General features: G+C 35.2%; 1 protein-coding gene across 1 annotated transcript in view; it reads right to left on the minus strand.

Moving 5' to 3' along the window:
- Window positions 1-18,206, minus strand: part of RNGTT (RNA guanylyltransferase and 5'-phosphatase) — a 403,735-nt gene that overhangs the window by 152,803 nt on the left and 232,726 nt on the right. The window contains exon 13 of the mRNA XM_074187132.1: window positions 1,299-1,399. Coding sequence (XP_074043233.1) covers window positions 1,299-1,399 — 101 coding nt within the window. The remainder of the gene's footprint in view (window positions 1-1,298; window positions 1,400-18,206) is intronic.

The following is an 18,206-nucleotide window of genomic DNA, read 5'->3' on the forward strand; positions in this document are numbered from 1 at the left end:
AGCAGAAGACTTTGGAAATATAATTAAGCAAATTCTCCAGTTTTTAATATAGCTATTCTCAGGTAACTGAGTAACGTGATATTCTGGTGTTGGTTTTTTTTTTTTTGGACTGTAAGGTTCCTAATTATAGCAAAAAAACTACTCATTTAATGAAAACCACTTTATAGAACAATCTTTAACTGAAAAAACAAACTTCTCATGTTAAGTGAATAATTTATTTTGAAATTTACCATTTGCTTTAACTGTTACCCATATATGATTTCTTACCCATATATGATTTCTATTAAAGACCCAATTGTCATTTGTTACTACTATAAACTGTGCACCCCTACGTGTATATAACTTCCATATTCCATTTCTAAAAACTTTACATCCTATATAAAAAATTCTGTAATCTTCTATGTTCATAAATATAATAGACTAGGCACATAGGGCACTGGTTTTTAATGCAATTAGTTGATTTGAACAGATTTAAAATATAAAAATTCAATGATAACACTGTAAGAATAAGTAGGTGATCAAAATGAGAAGTGGAGAAAAGAATCCTAAGTACAAATAAAGAAAAAATTTCAAGCAGAAGGAATGGATTCCTATACACTAAGTAAATGGGTAGTCTGTTTTTGAATCCATGGCAAATTAGATTTAACCCCCCCCCCCAACGAGATAGTAGAAAATATTATGTAGGAAGAGCATGACTTTAATGTCCCTTGCAAGACAACAAATTAAATTATACATAGGATATTTAAACACTTTAAATGTGGTATAAGGCAAAAATCATTATGATGCAATTTAACAAGTTTTACTCCCCTTAATAAATCCTCAATTTCTGATTAAATCTTTGAAAAGGCAAAAAGATTATATCAAGAAACCTATTATCCTATACCACAAGTCAACAAATCATAAGCACAATTATTATAAAAGCAAAAACACTCTAGGAAGAAATATGCTATAAAATATTTATCTTTGAGAGAATTTTGATAAATCAGGTTAATTTTTAGGGAAAGAATAAGTATAATAAATGTGTGTGTGAAAAGAATTTGCCAATATAAATTAAATAGACTTCAAATATTTTATTGGTCTCAATAAATGGGCTTCGTTATTTTTTTCTCCAGCATTGCTAGTATAAAATCTGAAATGGAGCTATATCTAATATAATTTTTCAATGTTATCAATTTAACAACAATAAAAGAATATGGAAGAAATCTTATTGTTGGCCTTTAAAAGAGACTATGACTGGTATATTAACAAAAGCTAATTAAGGACATTTATTTAATATGAAACAGAAAAACTTTACTTACCCTTCTCCTCCCATTCTTGTTATTTTTAGGCGAAAATCTACAGAATTCAGACTGGGAGGTTTCCATTTCAAAATATCATCACATCGACCAGGTTTGTATTTCTAAAGTAAATTTTAAAAAATGGTTATAATTGGATTAAATATTTTTGGGATGATAAAAAAAATCAAATATTTTCAAAAACCTAGAAAAATACTGCTACAATTTCTTCCTTTGATACTGTCTTTCATATTAATTAACCAACAAAGAATCCAGGACATACTCTGTCAAAAAAAAAAACAAACTACTTTTAATAATTCTCTAACCCAAACCAGTCCCAAACCACTGGCATTACCATTTATTTGCTCAAGGCCAGGTTAAGAAGAAAAATAATTTTTCTTATTTAATTGCTTACCCTATGGTCAAAAGAGGTCAGAATATTAAACTGTGAAATGCAGGAATAAAAAAAAAGTAACAGAAAAATCTGTCAGATAATCTATACATAGAGTTCTTTACTCATCTCTCTACAATTGTTGGGTATCTCCTATCACAAAATGACTTGCTTATTCTGCTTCTATTTCCATTAATGGCAACACTATTCCACCATGTTTAACACTTTGATACAAATATTCTCATTTTCCCTTTGCCTTGTCCTATGAATTCAACCAGATAGCAAGCCATTACTTCTCTTTCATCTATCCCTCATATTTATACCTGACTGTTCACTTCCAATATCATTACCCTTGGTTCTGTCTTCATCTTTACCTGCCCAAGTTACTCAAATCACTCCTACTGCTACAGTAATTTTTTTTCTAAAATACTATTCTAGTACTGTAAAGTTTTGATCAAACATATATTGCCTAGAAGACAAAGTATAATCTCCTTAATATAACATTCCAGGCCTGTAGCAGAGTTTGGAACCACATTTTTTATCTTTTTGTTCCTCCAACCTTGAACCTGACATTTCAATAAGGTTAGTCTTCTCAACATCCTCTGTATTGCTGAATAATAAAGTTTGTCCTTCATTTTTGAAGAAGAACAAAACATCGGGGAAGTGATGCCATGACAAGCACATGAACTGAATTTGAGTGAGGGGAGTACTGTGCTAAGTTGACAGTCTCACTTTCTCTTGAAGAGTCACCTGGGTCTAGTGGCCAGATTTGAATCAGAATGACTGGGGATGGCCTTGGATGTGAGGCAGTCAGGGTTAAGTGACTTGCCCATGGTCTCACAGCTAGAAAATGGCAAGTGTCTGAGGCTGGATTTGAACATGTATCATCCTGATTCCAATGCCATGGCTCTATCTATTGAGCCACAAAGCAGAATACTTAAATATGAAATCTATGAACAAGGTCAACCTCCTTAAGGAAGGGAATCTTAAGTGGCTCATGGAAATTAAAGTACAGTATGAAGCAAAGAGTGCAGAAAAAATTTTGCAGAAATCTAAGAGAGCTTTATTTCATAAAGGTCAAGTTTTTTAGGATGAGAAGACAGTGAAATTTGCTGTATCCTTTAAAGTTTTGATAAGACCATGGATTTAGAGCTAGAAGGGATCTTAAGAGGTCATCTAGCTCACTTTATAGCTCAGATGTGGAAAGAGCACACATAAGTCACTTCCTCAAGACCACACACCCACACACCCACACACCCACACCCACACACACACCCACACCCACACCCACACACACACACAGAAGCAAAACTGGATTCTCTGACTTGACCACCGGATCACTTTCCATTCAAGAGTTAGGATTGTGGACAGTCTGCTAATAAGTTAGGATTAGAATCCTTAGGGTCTATCCAAGTTATAGGAAAGTGAAAGTGAACATCAGTTATTTTCCCAATATTTCTTAGGGGCTGAATTATGGGGAACACACACACACACACACACACACACACACACACACACACCTATTCACATATACATCTATTGAATATGTGTGCCTAGTGATTAATTATCTATTACTTAATAAATTCATTCACCCATTTCTATTCACCAGGCACTATGTTAAGCACTGGAAATACAAAGAAGGATAAAAAGTCCCTGTTTGCAAGAAACTTACAATCTAATGAGTAAAGTCCACATACAAAGAATTATGCAAAATCAAACTATAACAGAAATGGAAATCATCACCTGAGAGGAGGGGAAATGGAATTTAGGAGGATCAGTAAAAAGTACAGCATAGAAGCTGGAATTTTAGCAGGAACTTAAAGGAAGGTAGAAGGCAGAAATGAAAAGAACATTTTAAATACAGACAATAGTGAAAATGCTTGAGAACAAACTATTTTATGAAAGGAACACCAAGAGGCTGGTGGAAAATAAGTCAAAAAGCATTTATCAAGTACTTTTATGTGACTAAGACTTTGCTAAGCTTTGAGGAAACAAAGAAAGGCAAAAGATAGTACATGTGACTGAGAATCTGACAAATCCAATGGGGGGGGGTAAACAACATGCGAACAACTATGTACAAACAAGTTACATGAGTATGTTCCATTTATGTGTGTATGTGTATAGGGTGTCTTACGCATTCAATCACCTTATATTTGCTCATGTTTCTTCCTCATAGTGTCTCAAATACTATATACATGACATTATATAATTCTGCAAAGAATGAATGGATCATTTAGATATATTGGCTTTACGTTCCAAAACCAAAATAAGGTTATACTGATTTTTTTCTCATGGGTTCAATAAATTTGAATAATTTCCTGAACTGTTACAATTAATTTATTTTGGGAGAATATTCATTTTCTTGATATTTATAATATATAATTATTTCATTTGGAATGTTGTCACTTCTATTATGTTAAAAAGCTAAAAGAAGAAAAATTTAATAAGTATCTAGCGTGTAACATTCTACTTAGAATTTAAGTTTTCAAATCTTACAACTCAAGACAACTAGATTAATTTAATTTTTAAAGAATACACTTTATATTGAGGGCAGTAAAAATAACTGAACTATTAATATTCTAATGCAGGAATAACTACACAAACTGGACAGAAACTATGTTCTATTTCTTTTGACATTTTTATTTCAAATAAAGATTAGAGTGAATGACAATTTCAAAGTGATACCATATTTTCTTATATGCTTTAGATCTCTTAATTTCCAAAATATCTGCCAATTTTGAGCAATAAGCAAGCAATGTCTGGAAATATGTAAAGGCATGAATGTCCAATTTGGGCATCTGATTGCTATTAACAGCAGATCTTAAGCATCACAGAACTTTTTTCATACATGAAATGTATTTAACTAAAACCTGAAAGTTCTCTGCTATATAGCTTCATCTTTTCCTAACAGAAGTTCTGTTCTAAAAAGTGCTCCTATTGCTTATACCTACTGGAAGTTTATATTAAGGAATAAAGTTTTATTGTGGTGTTCCTAACTGTCAACACAGTTTTCACTACATAAGTCATCCCAAGTATGTGATTTAAAAAAAAATAAGTGAGGAAATGAAGAAGTGGATAAGCAGGACATAAGAAACTTTTTTTTTTAGGTTTTTGCAAGGCAAATGGGGTTAAGTGGCTTGCCCAAGGCCACACAGCTAGGTAATTATTAAGTGTCTAAGACCGGATTTGAACCCTGGTACTCCTGACTCCAAGGCCGGTGCTTTATCCACTACGCCACCTAGCCACCCTAAGAAACTTTTTTAAAACTAGTTTCAATATTGTTTATTTTTACACTCAACTTAAATCTTAGGAATAAAATTGGCACATTTTCATTCTTGGTATTACCTTACCCATTTTTTAAATAGGGAAGCAGTATGGAGTTTCATAGATTTCACAATAATTACATAAAGACACTGTACCATAGTCATATGAAAAATTGCTCTAAATCATTACTTATTAGAGAAATGCAAATTAAAGCTTCTCTGAGGTGCCACTTCACATCTCTCCAACTGGCCAATATGATCAAAAAGGATAATGATCATGGTTGGAAAGATTGTGGGAAATCTGGGACACTATTACAATGTTGGTGGAGCTGTGAACTCATCCAACATTTCTGGAGAGAAATTTGGAACTATGCCCAAAGGGCAACAAAAATGTGCATACCCTTTGATCCAGCAATACCAATACTGGGTCTATACCCTGAAGAAATGATGAAAAAGGGTAAAAACATCACTTGTACAAAAGTATTCACAGCAGCCCTGTTTGTGGTGGCAAAGAATTGCAAATCCAGTAAATGTCCTTCAATTGGGGAATGGCTTAGCAAACTGTGGTATATGGATGTCATGGAACACTATTGTTCGATTAGAAACCAGGAGGGATGGGAATTCAGGGAAGCCTGGAGAGATTTGCATGAACTGATGTTGAGTGAGATGAGCAGAACCAGAAAAACACTGTACACCCTAACAGCAACATGGGGGTGATGTTCAACCTTGATGGACTTCCTCATTCCATCAGTGCAACAACCAGGGACAATTTGGGGCTATCTGCAATGGAGAGTGCCATCTGCATCCAGAGAAAGAACCATGGAGTTTGAACAACGTTCAAGGGCTATTCCCTTTAATTTAGAAAAAAAAAACTGCTCTTACTATCTGATAGTTATCTCTTACTTTGTTTCTTCTGAAAGGATATGATTTCTCTCACATCACACTCAATTTGGATCAATGTACAACATGGAAACAAACTGCTTTCTGTGAGGGGGGGAGTGATATTGGGGGAAAATTGTAAAACTCAAAATAAATAAAATCCTTTAAAAAAAATAAAGACATTGTACTGCATTCCACCCCCCCCGACCTTTCATTATATTACAAATGTTTAATCAAAATAAATTTTACAGGCTTATTGTGAAGTCATTTCACAATATCCCCATAGTTACTTTTGAAAACTCAGAAATGGTGGGAAAATTTTTTATGAGATATGTATGACCCTGACACTGAAAATTATGACCACCATTACTACCAACCACAGACCTACCAGATAACCATCATTATTCTAATTAATATAAATATCATATTAAATTTCAACAGGATACATTAATCAAAATAGTTTGCCCTGCTAAAACTAAAAAATTTTAATCTAACATATTCATGCAAAAAATTAAAATTATTATAACAACTGAACCAACTTAACATTTTTTAAATCTATGCCAAAAACAATGCTATTTAGCCATGTGCGTGATAGAATGTATGGATTTATGAGACAGAAGACAAATTAAATATATTCATTTTAAGGGCCTTATTTTGCTTCTTTTTATTTAATTAACATATGGACATGAAATAATATATTAGGAGTTATAGACCCTAAGTCCAAATCCAATTCTGAAACTTAAGTATACCTATTGACCTTGAATTATACACTTAAACTATGAAACAAAAGGGTTAGGGCACCTAGGTGGTACGGTGGATAGAGCACTGGTTGATAGAGCACTGGTCCTAGAAACATTAAGGACTTGAGTTGGAATCCAGTTTCAGACACTTAATAATTACCTAGCTGTGTGACCTTGGGCAAGTCACTTAACCCCATTGCCTTAAATAATTTTTTTAAAAAAGTGTTGTACTAGGATTCCTCTAATATCCCTTCAAGGTCCAAATTTATAATTCTATGATAAAATCTCTGTACTTTTTTTTTTAGGAACAGAAAGCAGTTTTATGCCATTTCTGCAGAAATAGGGTATCAACTCTACCTGCAAGACCAGTAAAGTGAGGTGAAAACAGATTTTTATACACTGTGATAAACAAGTTTTGACTACATTTCCTCATTTCCCCCATCCTGTCCCTCTCTATTGTCAGGGGCTCACAATCTTATAATCACCTGTCAAGGTAAATCTCTGCATTTATACCCTTATTGCTACGATCCTTATTTCTCAACAATCAGCTTAAACCAAAAGTACTGAATTTATATTGATATTATCATAAAATGTTATTTAACAATTGACATAAATTGATCCTCTAAAAAGAATGAAAATATATTTTCTACCTTCTTTGTAAAGAATACAGGAATTTCTGTGAGAAATAATAAAAAAAAGTAAAATAATGCTTCATTATCACTATGAAGTGCAATTTATTAAAAATAACAGAGATGAAAATGGCCTTGATTTCAACTTACTAAAATTGTATAATAGTCATCTCCATGAAATTAATTATATAGATCTCTTATGAAATAAAGTTGTTAAAAGTGTACAGAATAGAGATGGAAAGGCACAATGGCAACATGAAGGCAGGAATTGCCAGTTCTTCCCTCAAAAATCTCTCAAAGCTGTAAAATTATGACTCTAACCAAATTCTAGGGGGATAGAATCCACAAAAAGACTAAGGGAAATCTTCCAGCCCAAGATAATTTGGAAGATTCACGGGCAACAACTGTTCCACTGGGACCAAGGTTGGAAGGAGCAACAGAGTAACCAGGCTCGCATGAGAGCAAACCATCTCCAATCTTCCAGGAACAGTCCATGGAGCACCTAAGTGCCCAGCAGTACTTGGGTTGCTGGCAGCAGGAACAGTTTCTAGACCTCTTGGTCCAGGGGTCACTAGGGATGGCCTAGAGGGTCAGTGGGAGAACTCTGCAGTATCAGAATGAGCAAAAGGCCCAAGCCAGCAATGGCCTCAGGGCAGCCACAGGAAGGAACCTATGGAGCCACCCAGCAACTGTTTCCACAGCAATCATTCCACAGACCACAAGAGGGTGGGGAGTGACTGCTATCCCTGGGGCAGGATTCTGCTACTTTGCCCATACTCTGATCCAGGACCCAGTCTGAGTCTCCAGTGGAGCAGGGACCTTCCTCACAGTTCCAGGGCAGAAGGGAGTGCTGTGGAATTGAGGTCCTGGGGATTGTACCAAAAACTTTTTACATACAGTCATCAGATCATAGGTTGAGGTAGTGAGTAAACAACAGAAAAAAGAATCTGATCACAGAAAATTAATTTGGTCCCATGGAAGATCAAAATATACACTCAGATGATAAGTCAAAGTTTTTACATCCAAAGCCTCCAAGAAAAATAGGAATTGATCTCAGGCTATGGAAAAGCTCAAAAAAGACTTTGAAAAGCAAGTAAGGAAGGTAGAGGAAAAATTGGGAAAAGAAATAAGAGCAATGCAGGAAAATCATGCAAACCAAATCAGCAGCTTGGTGAAGGAAATATCAAAAAAAAAAGTTCAAAGAAAATAACATGTTGAAAACAAATTTAGGTCAAATGGAAAAAGCAGTTCAAATGGCCAATGAGAGAATACCTAAAAAGCAGAGTTGGTCAGTTGGAAAAGGAGATAAAAAAGCTCTCTGAAGAAAATAACTCCTTCAAATGTAGAATGGGGTGAAAGGAAGCTGATGACTTCAAGAAACAAGAAACAATAAAGCAAAATGAAAAGAATGAAAAATTTGAAGAAAATGTGAAATATTTCATTGGAAAAACAACTGACCTGGAAGACAGATCCAGAAGAGATAATTTAAATATTATTGGGCTACATGAAAGTTGTGACCAGGAAAAGAGTCTAGACTTCATTTTTCAAGAAATAATCCAACAAAATTTCCCTGAGATCTAGAAGCAGAAGGTAAAATATAAATCAAGGGAATCTACCAATTACCTCCTAAAACTTGAGGCAATTAACACACTTAAAATCAAAGAAAATTATAGCTGTGGAAACTACCTTACTTCTTTAATTTTCATACCAAAAAAGTGCTGATGACCCAACTATTAGGGTGAAGGTTTTTAATGAACTTCTTGATTAAAAAAAAAACTCCCAGAAATATTACAGCCAAGTTACAGAACTCCCAAGTCAAAGAGAAAAAATGTTACAAGCAGCCAGAAAGAAACAATTCAATCATTGTAGTGCTAAAGTCAGAATTACCCAACAATTGGCAGGGTCTATATTAAGGGCTCATAGGAATTGGAATATGATATTCCAAAAGGTAAAAGAGCTTGGATTACAATTGAGAATTAACAACCAGCAAAACTGAACATGTTCTTTCAAGGGAAAAGATGGACATTCAATGAAACAGGGGACTTTCAAACTTTCCTGATGAAACTGCCAGAGCTGAACAGAAAGTTTGATCTCCAAGTACAGGACTCAAATGAAGAACAAGGAAAATAGATGGGAAGAGAGAGGAAATAACACATACTCCACAGGGTACAGAAATTAATCTTTCTCCAGTGAAAAAAAGAGATTGGAGAAAGGAGACAGAGGGAGAGGAGGCGGGGAGTAGGTGATACTTCTAAGGAAGGACAGAGTGAAAGGAGAGAGAGAATAAAATAAATGGGAGTGGGGAAGAACAGAATGGAGGGAAATACAGTAAACAATAGCAACTGTGGGGTAAAAAATACTGAAGCAACTTCTCAAATGGACTTATGACAAAGGTGATCCATCCCAGAGACAAAGCTGATGATATCTGTACACTGAAGTACACTTTTTTTTCTTATTTCATTTCTCTTGAAGTTTCTCTAACTTTGGGGAGGGGTGGAGGATGGGGAGGTGATTCCCATCTATTTTCACAATAAGATTATTGAAGTGATGTAAAAATAAATATAGAAAAAAAATAAAAAATTCAAAAACATTATTAAAAAAATTTACAGAATACTTATATCCATGGTTTAGGATAATATCAAATCATGTTGAACTGGTATTTTTATGGGCTCATAAATACAGTTGACATTGTTGATACTGTTTCTCTTCTATTCTACAAAGTTGAACACTTATTTATATACTATTTTTCCTAGTAGAGGAAAACATATACATTATATCAGTATTACTGCAAAAACAACTCAAAGCATTTTTTTAAATCAAGAAGTTCATTAACAACCTTCCCACTCTGACTTCTATTTAAAATTACCTCCTTTCCTTAATAGTGGGTCATCAGCACTTTTTGGTATCATAATTAAAGAAGTAAGGTAGTTTCCACAGTTATCATTTTCACTGGATTTCAAATGTGTTAAATGCCTCCAGTTCTTAAAATAGAAACTAATGGTTTTGTGACTTTTTTCCCCTTAAAAAGTGGAGAGATGACTTTTAAGAGACTCCAATTGGTAGAACTCAATACATTTGACATCAAACAATAATCACTGTTTAATAAATGCTAGCTAGTATGGTAAATACTTATAAACATTAAGAAAAATGTTACAATATTGGCAAAGTGGCATAATAAAGGGTTAGTTTGACTCGGAAGACTAAGATTCAAGAAGACCTGAGTCCAAATCCTGCCTTGCTGCAAAAGCCTGAGACAAGCTATGTTTATCAGTAAAGTCTGTAGAATTTTGTTATTGTCAGGAAGGTTGGCATAAGTTTTAGTGGAAGTAGTGCATACTAGGAGATTACTACAGTGAAAACATAATAGAGTCATCATGTATTTGCGTAAGAAATGTTATTAAATAACATTTATCAGGCATAATTGAGGAATGAGAAAATTTTTCACTAAACCTTTACAATTTATTTTGTACAGTTTAAAATTTTTAACAATTTGTATGAGAATTTAATAAATCAAAAATATCACAATGAATTGTTTAAATTTAAAGATATGAAAATAAAATGTCAATAAAAATGTATTTTAAAAATCAATCAAATTTACTTTCAAAATTATATTAAATTATACCTGAGATTTTTGTAAGCTCTAATTATGACAGAGGAAAGTTTGAATCTAATCATTTGTAAACTGAAAACAGTTGTGGTCCATTAAATGCAGATCCTGAGCATCACAAGAAAATAGTTAAAAGAAATAGGTAAATTTCTGCTTTAAAAAAGTAGCACTGGGGGAGCCAAGATGGCAACAAGAAGGGATCGAGTTTCAGGTGCTCTCTGATAAAACTTGAAACTAAGGACTCTAACTAAACTTTCAAGAGACAGAACCTACAAAGGGACCCAGTGAGGCTGTTCTCCTACTCAAGGTAACCTGGAAAAGAGCAGAAAGGCTCTGCTCCCTGGGGTCAGAGGGGTGGCCGCCAGAGCAAAAGAACTTCAGCCTCCCAGAGGCAGCCCCAGGGCACTGGGAGCCGTGGCTCACAGCAGCTGGGGAGTCTCCTGAGCTACACCCCGGGGAGCACCGGGCACAAAGTGGGGGAACAGTGGGGGAACCTCTGCCAGAGTGAGCACGTGGAGCCCAGCCCTCAGGGCACACAGGGAGCAGCTTGGTCTTTCAGCCCAGATCCTGAAACAGAAGCAGGTGGAGCTGGTAAGCAGGAGGCCCCAGGGCATGAGCCCATTGAGCTGAGGGAGGGGAGTGAAGAGAGACTGCAGAGCTCTGTCCTCTGCCTCTGGAACAGGACTCTGGGGCTCTGCCCACATTCAGAACCTGATTGCAGTCTAGGTCCCCCCACAGACCAGCAGGGCCCCCCCCCCCAATTCAGCCCCATGGCAGAGGAGGGGCGCTTATGGTCATTCACAGAGCAGGAGGGAGGAGAGAGCCTCACACAATTGAGACCCTTGTGGGAGTGTCCCAAAAGCTCAGGAAGCACCCCAAAATCAGGCCCAGGCTGGGAAAATGAGCAAGCAGAGAAACAAGAGGAAGCCTATTGAGAAATATTTTGTATATGAGTCCAAGAAGGATCAAAATACTCAGTCTGAAGATGAGGAAGCACAGGCTCCTGCCTCTAAAGACTCCAAGAAAAACAAATTGGGTTCAGGCTATGACAGAGCTCAAAATAGCCTTTGAAAATCAAATGAGGGAGCTGGAAGAAAAACTGGGAAAAGAAAGGAGAGAGATGCAGGAAAAACATGAAAATGAAGTCAGCAGCTTAGTCAAGGAAATACAAAAAAATGCTGAAGAAAATAGCATGCTAAAAACCAGCTTAGGTCAAATGGATAAAACAGTTCAAAAAAGTTATTGAAGAATGCCTTAAAAATCAAAATTGGCCAGATGGAAAAAGAGATAAGAAAACTCTCTGAGGAGAACAAATCCTTCAGACAAAGAATAGAATTCAGGGAGATTGATGAATTTACAAGAAATCAGGAATCAATACTTCAAAACCAAAGAAATGAAAAATTAGAAGAAAATGTGAAATATTTCATTGAAAAAACAACTGATATGGAAAACAGACTTAGGAAAGATAATTTAAAAATTATTGGAATATCTGAAAATCATGATCAGGAAAAGAGCCTTGACATCATTTTCAAAGAATTATTACAGGAAAATTGCCCTGATATTCTAGAAGCAGAGGGCAAAATAGAAATGGAAAGAATCCACCGATCCCCCTGAGAAAGAGAACCCAAAAAACCAACCCCTAGGAATATTATAGCCAAGTTCCAGAACTCCCAAGTCAAAGAGAAAATATTACAAGCAGCCAGAAGGACACAGTTCAAATATCATGGAGCTGCAGTCAGGATCACACAGGACTTAGCAGCAACTACATTGGAAGCCCATAGGGCTTGGAATATAATATACCGGAAGGCAAAAGAGCTTAGAATGCAGCCAAGAATGAACTACCCAGGAAGGCTGAAAGTCCTCTTCCAGGAAAAAAAAAAGATGGACTTTCAATGAACAAGGGGAATTTCAAATGTTCCTTTTGGAATGGCCAGAGCTAAACAGAAGGTTTGATCTTCAGATACAGGACTCAGGTGAAGCATGGAGATTGGAGGAGAGGGGGAAAATATGAGGGACTTGATAATGAACTGCATGTATTTCCATATAGAAAAATGACACTGATAATACTCATAGGAAACTTCTCAGTTAATAGAGCAGGTAGAGGGAGCTTTTATAGTTGAAGCACAGGAGAAAGCTGAATTCAAAGATAAAATATGGTGTAAAAATGGAGTCAATAGAAAAAAAGGGAAATGTAATGGGAGAAAGAAAAAGGAGACGGGGAATAGGCCAAGATATTTCATATAATAAGATTTTTTTTATTACAATGAGCTATTGCAATGATATGGAAGGGGGGAGGCAAGGGGGAATGAGGGAACCTATGCTCTCATCAGAGGTGGCTAGGAGAGGAAACAGCAAATATACTCAAAGGGGTATAGGCATCTGGAGTAAGAAGGGGGGGGGACCAGGGGGAAGGGGTGGGGATGTGAATAAAGGAGGAGAGTGGTCAGATGTAACACATTTTCTTTTTTACTTCTTGCAAGGGGCTGGGATTGGATGGCCTGCCCAGGACCATAGGGCCAGGTGGATTCTGGGCCTAAAGGGTAGTATGGGGGCTCAGGGCTTCTTGGCCCCAGGACCAGGGATCTGTCTGTTGCGCCACTCAGCTACCCTAAAGCAGAGTCAGAGTGAAAGGAGAGAGAAATATAGTACATGGTAGTGGAGAAATAAGAACGGAGGGAGTTGCGATCAGCAATGGCAATGGTGGAAAAATATGGAAGTAACTTTTGCCATGGACTTACCATAAAAAATGCGATCGACCCATGACAGAGTTGTTGGTGTTGGAACAAAGACTGAAGCACATTTTTTATTATTATTATTTGGGGGAGGGTGCAGGGCAAATGGGGCTGGGTGGCCTGCTTGGGGCCATATAGCAGGGTGATCTTTGGGTGTCTGAGGCCAGATTTGGACCCAAGTGCTCCTAGCTCAAGGGCCAACGCTCTGTCTGCCACCCAGCCACCCCTACTATTATTACTATTTTATTTTATTTTGGGTCTTTTTTTTTCTTTTTCTTCTTTTTGGTTTTTGCAGGGCAGTGGGGTTCGGGTGGCTTGCATGTCACACAGCTGGGTGATTGTTGGGTCTGCGGGCCTGGATGTGGGCTCAGGTGCTTGTGGCTCCAGGGCTGGTGCTTTGTCCATTGCGCCACCTGGACATACTTAGAATTATTACTATTATTTTTTTAATTTTAATTTTTTTCTCTCCCCTTTACTTTATCGCCCAAACAAGTCTATATTCATGGGGGGTATTTTGTTTACTCCTAAACAAGAATATTTTATTAATATAAAAAAACATTTGTACAAAATGAGAATTAAAAATAAAATAAAATAGAATTTAACAACCTTTAAAAAAAAGAGTAGCATTAAATCAAAATTCAGAAGTCTAGGGATATAACTTACAGATATATTATATCACTTTCTCTTCATGTAGTTAAAAAAGAAAAGTTAAAAGCACAGGAGTGTTAAAATATAATTATTAGAGAATTAGAAATTAGTGCAAATTAGTGCAAAGATGACAGAAAAGAGAAATGGCAAGTGTTGGAGGAACTATGAGAAAGAAAACAGGTATATTAAAGCACTGTACAGAATATAAAGGCATTAAGTTCCAATGTAAGGTAAAACTTTGGATGAATACAATCATTCTGGAAAGCTAACTGAAACTATTTCCAAACAATTACAATGATGTGCCTCAATTATACCACTAATAAGTTAAAACTCCCAAAGAAATTAAGAAAAAGGAAAAGGATAGGTTTATACAAAAATATTTATAGCAGTTTTCCTCAAGGTAAGGGAAAACTGGAAATTAAGAGGAAATGGTATTACTGAGTAGACAAACAATTGCAGTATATGAATGTCGTAGGAATATTATTGTACCATAAGAAATGATGAGATAAATAGTTTCAAAGGAAATTGAAAAGACATAATAATGACCTGAAAAAGGAATCAAGTGGTCAGATCTTACGAGAACAAATTAATCATTAAGAATAATTCATTAATAACTTCAGAGAGGAAGAAACTTTGAAATATTTTAAAACTCTGATCAACACAATAATAAACAATGAGTTCAAAGGGAATAAGATGAAACATGTCAATCACCTCCTGACAGAAAAGTGATGAACTTAGAAAGTAGAATAAAACACATGTTCAGATGTGGTCAATGTGGTAATTCAGTTATTTATTCAGGTCTTTAATTCTTCTTTATTTGCTCAAGAGAGTACAGGAGGGAATAAAAGGATGGATGGATGAATGGATGGACAGACAGTTAGACAAATAGGAAGGAAGGAAGACAGGGAGAAAAGGAGAGAGGGAGGGAAGAAAGGAAATCCTTAAAAAAGAAAAAGGCTTCAAGCTTTGAAATAAACTTAACTCCTTTAAGTGGGCAATAATGGCATCACCATCAAATTCATTCTAGATTAATAAGAAACTCATTTCTTCTGTCTCACTGAATAGTAACCATGGCTCCTCTACTGGGTTCCTGACACAAACAGTAAAATGCAAAATGTATCATCCAAAAGGATGTGCTTATGCTATAAAAAAATTGGTTTCTTATGATAATATTTTTATTTTCCTCCAGACTTCTGAAGGAATGGTAGAACTATGTTTCACAGTTTTCTGGTTGGTCATTCATTATACCAATAACGATGCCTGACAAACACATATAATATATGTCAGCATGAAGTTGGCCATTTAAAAAAAAAATTAAAACAGAGAAAAAAATTTGAATCCATTTTTTCCATTGAAAAATATTAAATTTTTTGAAATATCTGCATTATAGTAGAGGCATAATTGTTTAAGAAATAGCCTAAGGAAAAAAATGATCAATTCCTGAATTATATTAAATTTATATATCAAAGAAACTAAAAGTATGTTTTTCTAAACTATTCTAACCAGAAAACAAGCTATTGGTAAGCATTAATAAAATAAAGTATTTTCCAGAGATAATTGCAGCAGAGTAGAATTGGTCTCAAAGGAAAATATGGGTTCAGTTTCTTCTTCTGATGGATACTACTAACTATTACTTTGGGCAAATCATTTAACTTCTCAAGAGTTCAAGGAAGCTATATAAAGCTTTAAGTTAGAGAGATGATCACTATACTGAAAGTTTATTCACCTGAAAGTTCTATCTAACAAGGAAATCACAAGATCCCTTATTCTCTTCTCTGTATAAACATCTTATTTTCATGGATTTTACAAATTTACATTTAATAATATATGAATACTTTAAATATTTTTCTATGGAAAAGTTTCAGCTTAATTCATTAATCTTCCAACAAGGTAACAATAGCCTTTAAAAGGCAACTATTTATCAATATCCAATGTATAACAGATATGCCATACTATATTCTAGTGTAAAAGCTGAAAGGCAAAGGCACTTAACACATTATGAAATTAGTGATCCCAAATCTGGACTATCTAAGTTCAGAAAAGAAGAAAATGAATTAGAAAAGCTCAATTTAACCTTTACCCTTTCCTCATTGTGATTTTCCCCATCACAGTTTTGATTTATCATGGGTCAGCCTAAGAAATTAAATGGAAATTTTGGAGTTTTGTGGAAGCTGCAGACAATATGTGAAAGTCAAGAGATGCCACAGAAAAAATTTGGAAACTCGGAAATGCCTAAAATATATGTATAGTGTTATTTAATATCAAACAATTTTATCTTTTAATACTGTAAATACCCCATAAGAGAAAAAGAAAACAATTCAGACTTTTTCTCTGGTATAAAGGAAAGGTCAAAAAATTTTACATATATTTTCGAGATCATAAGGACAACATGCCCCCAACCCACATAATGTGGAGGGGATAACTATACTTAGCAGATTATAAATAGGCAATATAGAGGCGGCTTCAATGTTTTGGTTTGACATGCTTTAAATTCTAAAATATGTTAAATTTTTTCAAATTATGTTAAATGTTAATAGAGAGAATTACAAAAAGGACTGATAAATCAGAAGTAGAATAAATGTAGGAGTAATGACAAAATAATTATGGCTAGCACCTAAGATGATCTTTCCCCTTACTATTTGTTAAATATTCCAGAATAGTAATACAGATCTGGAGATTAGTAGCTTGAAAGAAATTTTGAATTATCAAATATAAAACTTTAGACAAGTCACTTAAACTTCATATACCTCTACTTCATCATCTGTAAAATGAGAGAACACTTTCAATGTCCTGCTTATTCATTTTACCTTACAAAGGTGAAAGAATATAATAAACTCTAGAGTAGGGGTGTCAAATTCACATAGAAATGGTCTCACCCAGAAGCATATTTACTTAGAAAATCACATATTACCACTATCTCTTTTAATTTATTTTGTTCATTAAGAAACATTCAACAATTACATTTTAATGAGGTTTGAGGCAAAAATTTTGTACCCTAAAGTATCCAGTCATAAATTTTACATCTCAACTCAAAAGTATCATTAAAATGAAAGCTCAAATGATTTGGATATTTGATGAATACTTATGTTTCACTGAGTGAGGTACATGCTCTCCCCCACTTAGAGATCTTTTAAGACAAACCAAGAAAAACATACACACTATAGAGCAACCATTCCATATCTACCCTGATAGTTATTCCCGGAGAATCATGACTTCTTCCTTGGGACAATTAATTCACTTTAACAACTCTCCTTAGGTTAATGGAAAAAAGGCAAAAATCTTATTAGAATCTTCCATGTAATCTTTTTTTCAGTCTTTTTAAAATTTATTTTTATTTAGAACAAATGATATTTTTTCTATACATTAGTAAAATATTCTTGTTTAAGAGTAAACATAATGCCCCTCCCTGAAAAAAATAGAGAATCTCATGAGAAATAAAATAAAGAGAAAAAAATTAAAATTAAAAAATAATAATAATGGGGCAGATAGGTGGTGCAATAGATGGAGAACTGGCCCAGGAGTCAGGAGCATCTAAGGCCAAATCTGACACCAGATACCCAAAAATCATCCAGTGGTGTGACCCTAGGCAAGTCACCCCAACCCCATTGCCCTGAAAAAAAAATGAATGAATGAACGAACAAACAAACAAACAAATAAATAAATAAGTAGGGGCAGCTAGGTGGCCCAGTGGATAGAGCACTGTCCCTGAAGTCAGGAGTATCTGAGTTCAAATCTGGCCTCAGACACTTAATAATTACCTAGCTTTGTGGCCTTGGGCAAGCCACTTAACCCCATTTGCCTTGCAAAAACTTAACAAAAATTAAAAAATTAAAAATAAACAATAAATAAAATAAAATAATAAAATAAAATACTACTACTAATAATAGTAGGGGCGGCTAGGTAGCGCAGCAGACAGAGCACTGGCCCTGGGGCCAGGAGCAGGCGGACTCAAATCTGGGCTCAGACACCCAACAATCAACCAGGTGTACGGCCCCAGGAAAGCCACCCAAGCCCATTTGTCCTGTAACACTCCCCAATGATAA

The sequence above is a fragment of the Macrotis lagotis genome, chromosome 5 (assembly GCF_037893015.1).
Source record: "Macrotis lagotis isolate mMagLag1 chromosome 5, bilby.v1.9.chrom.fasta, whole genome shotgun sequence".
Classification (NCBI taxonomy): Eukaryota; Metazoa; Chordata; class Mammalia; order Peramelemorphia; family Peramelidae; genus Macrotis; species Macrotis lagotis.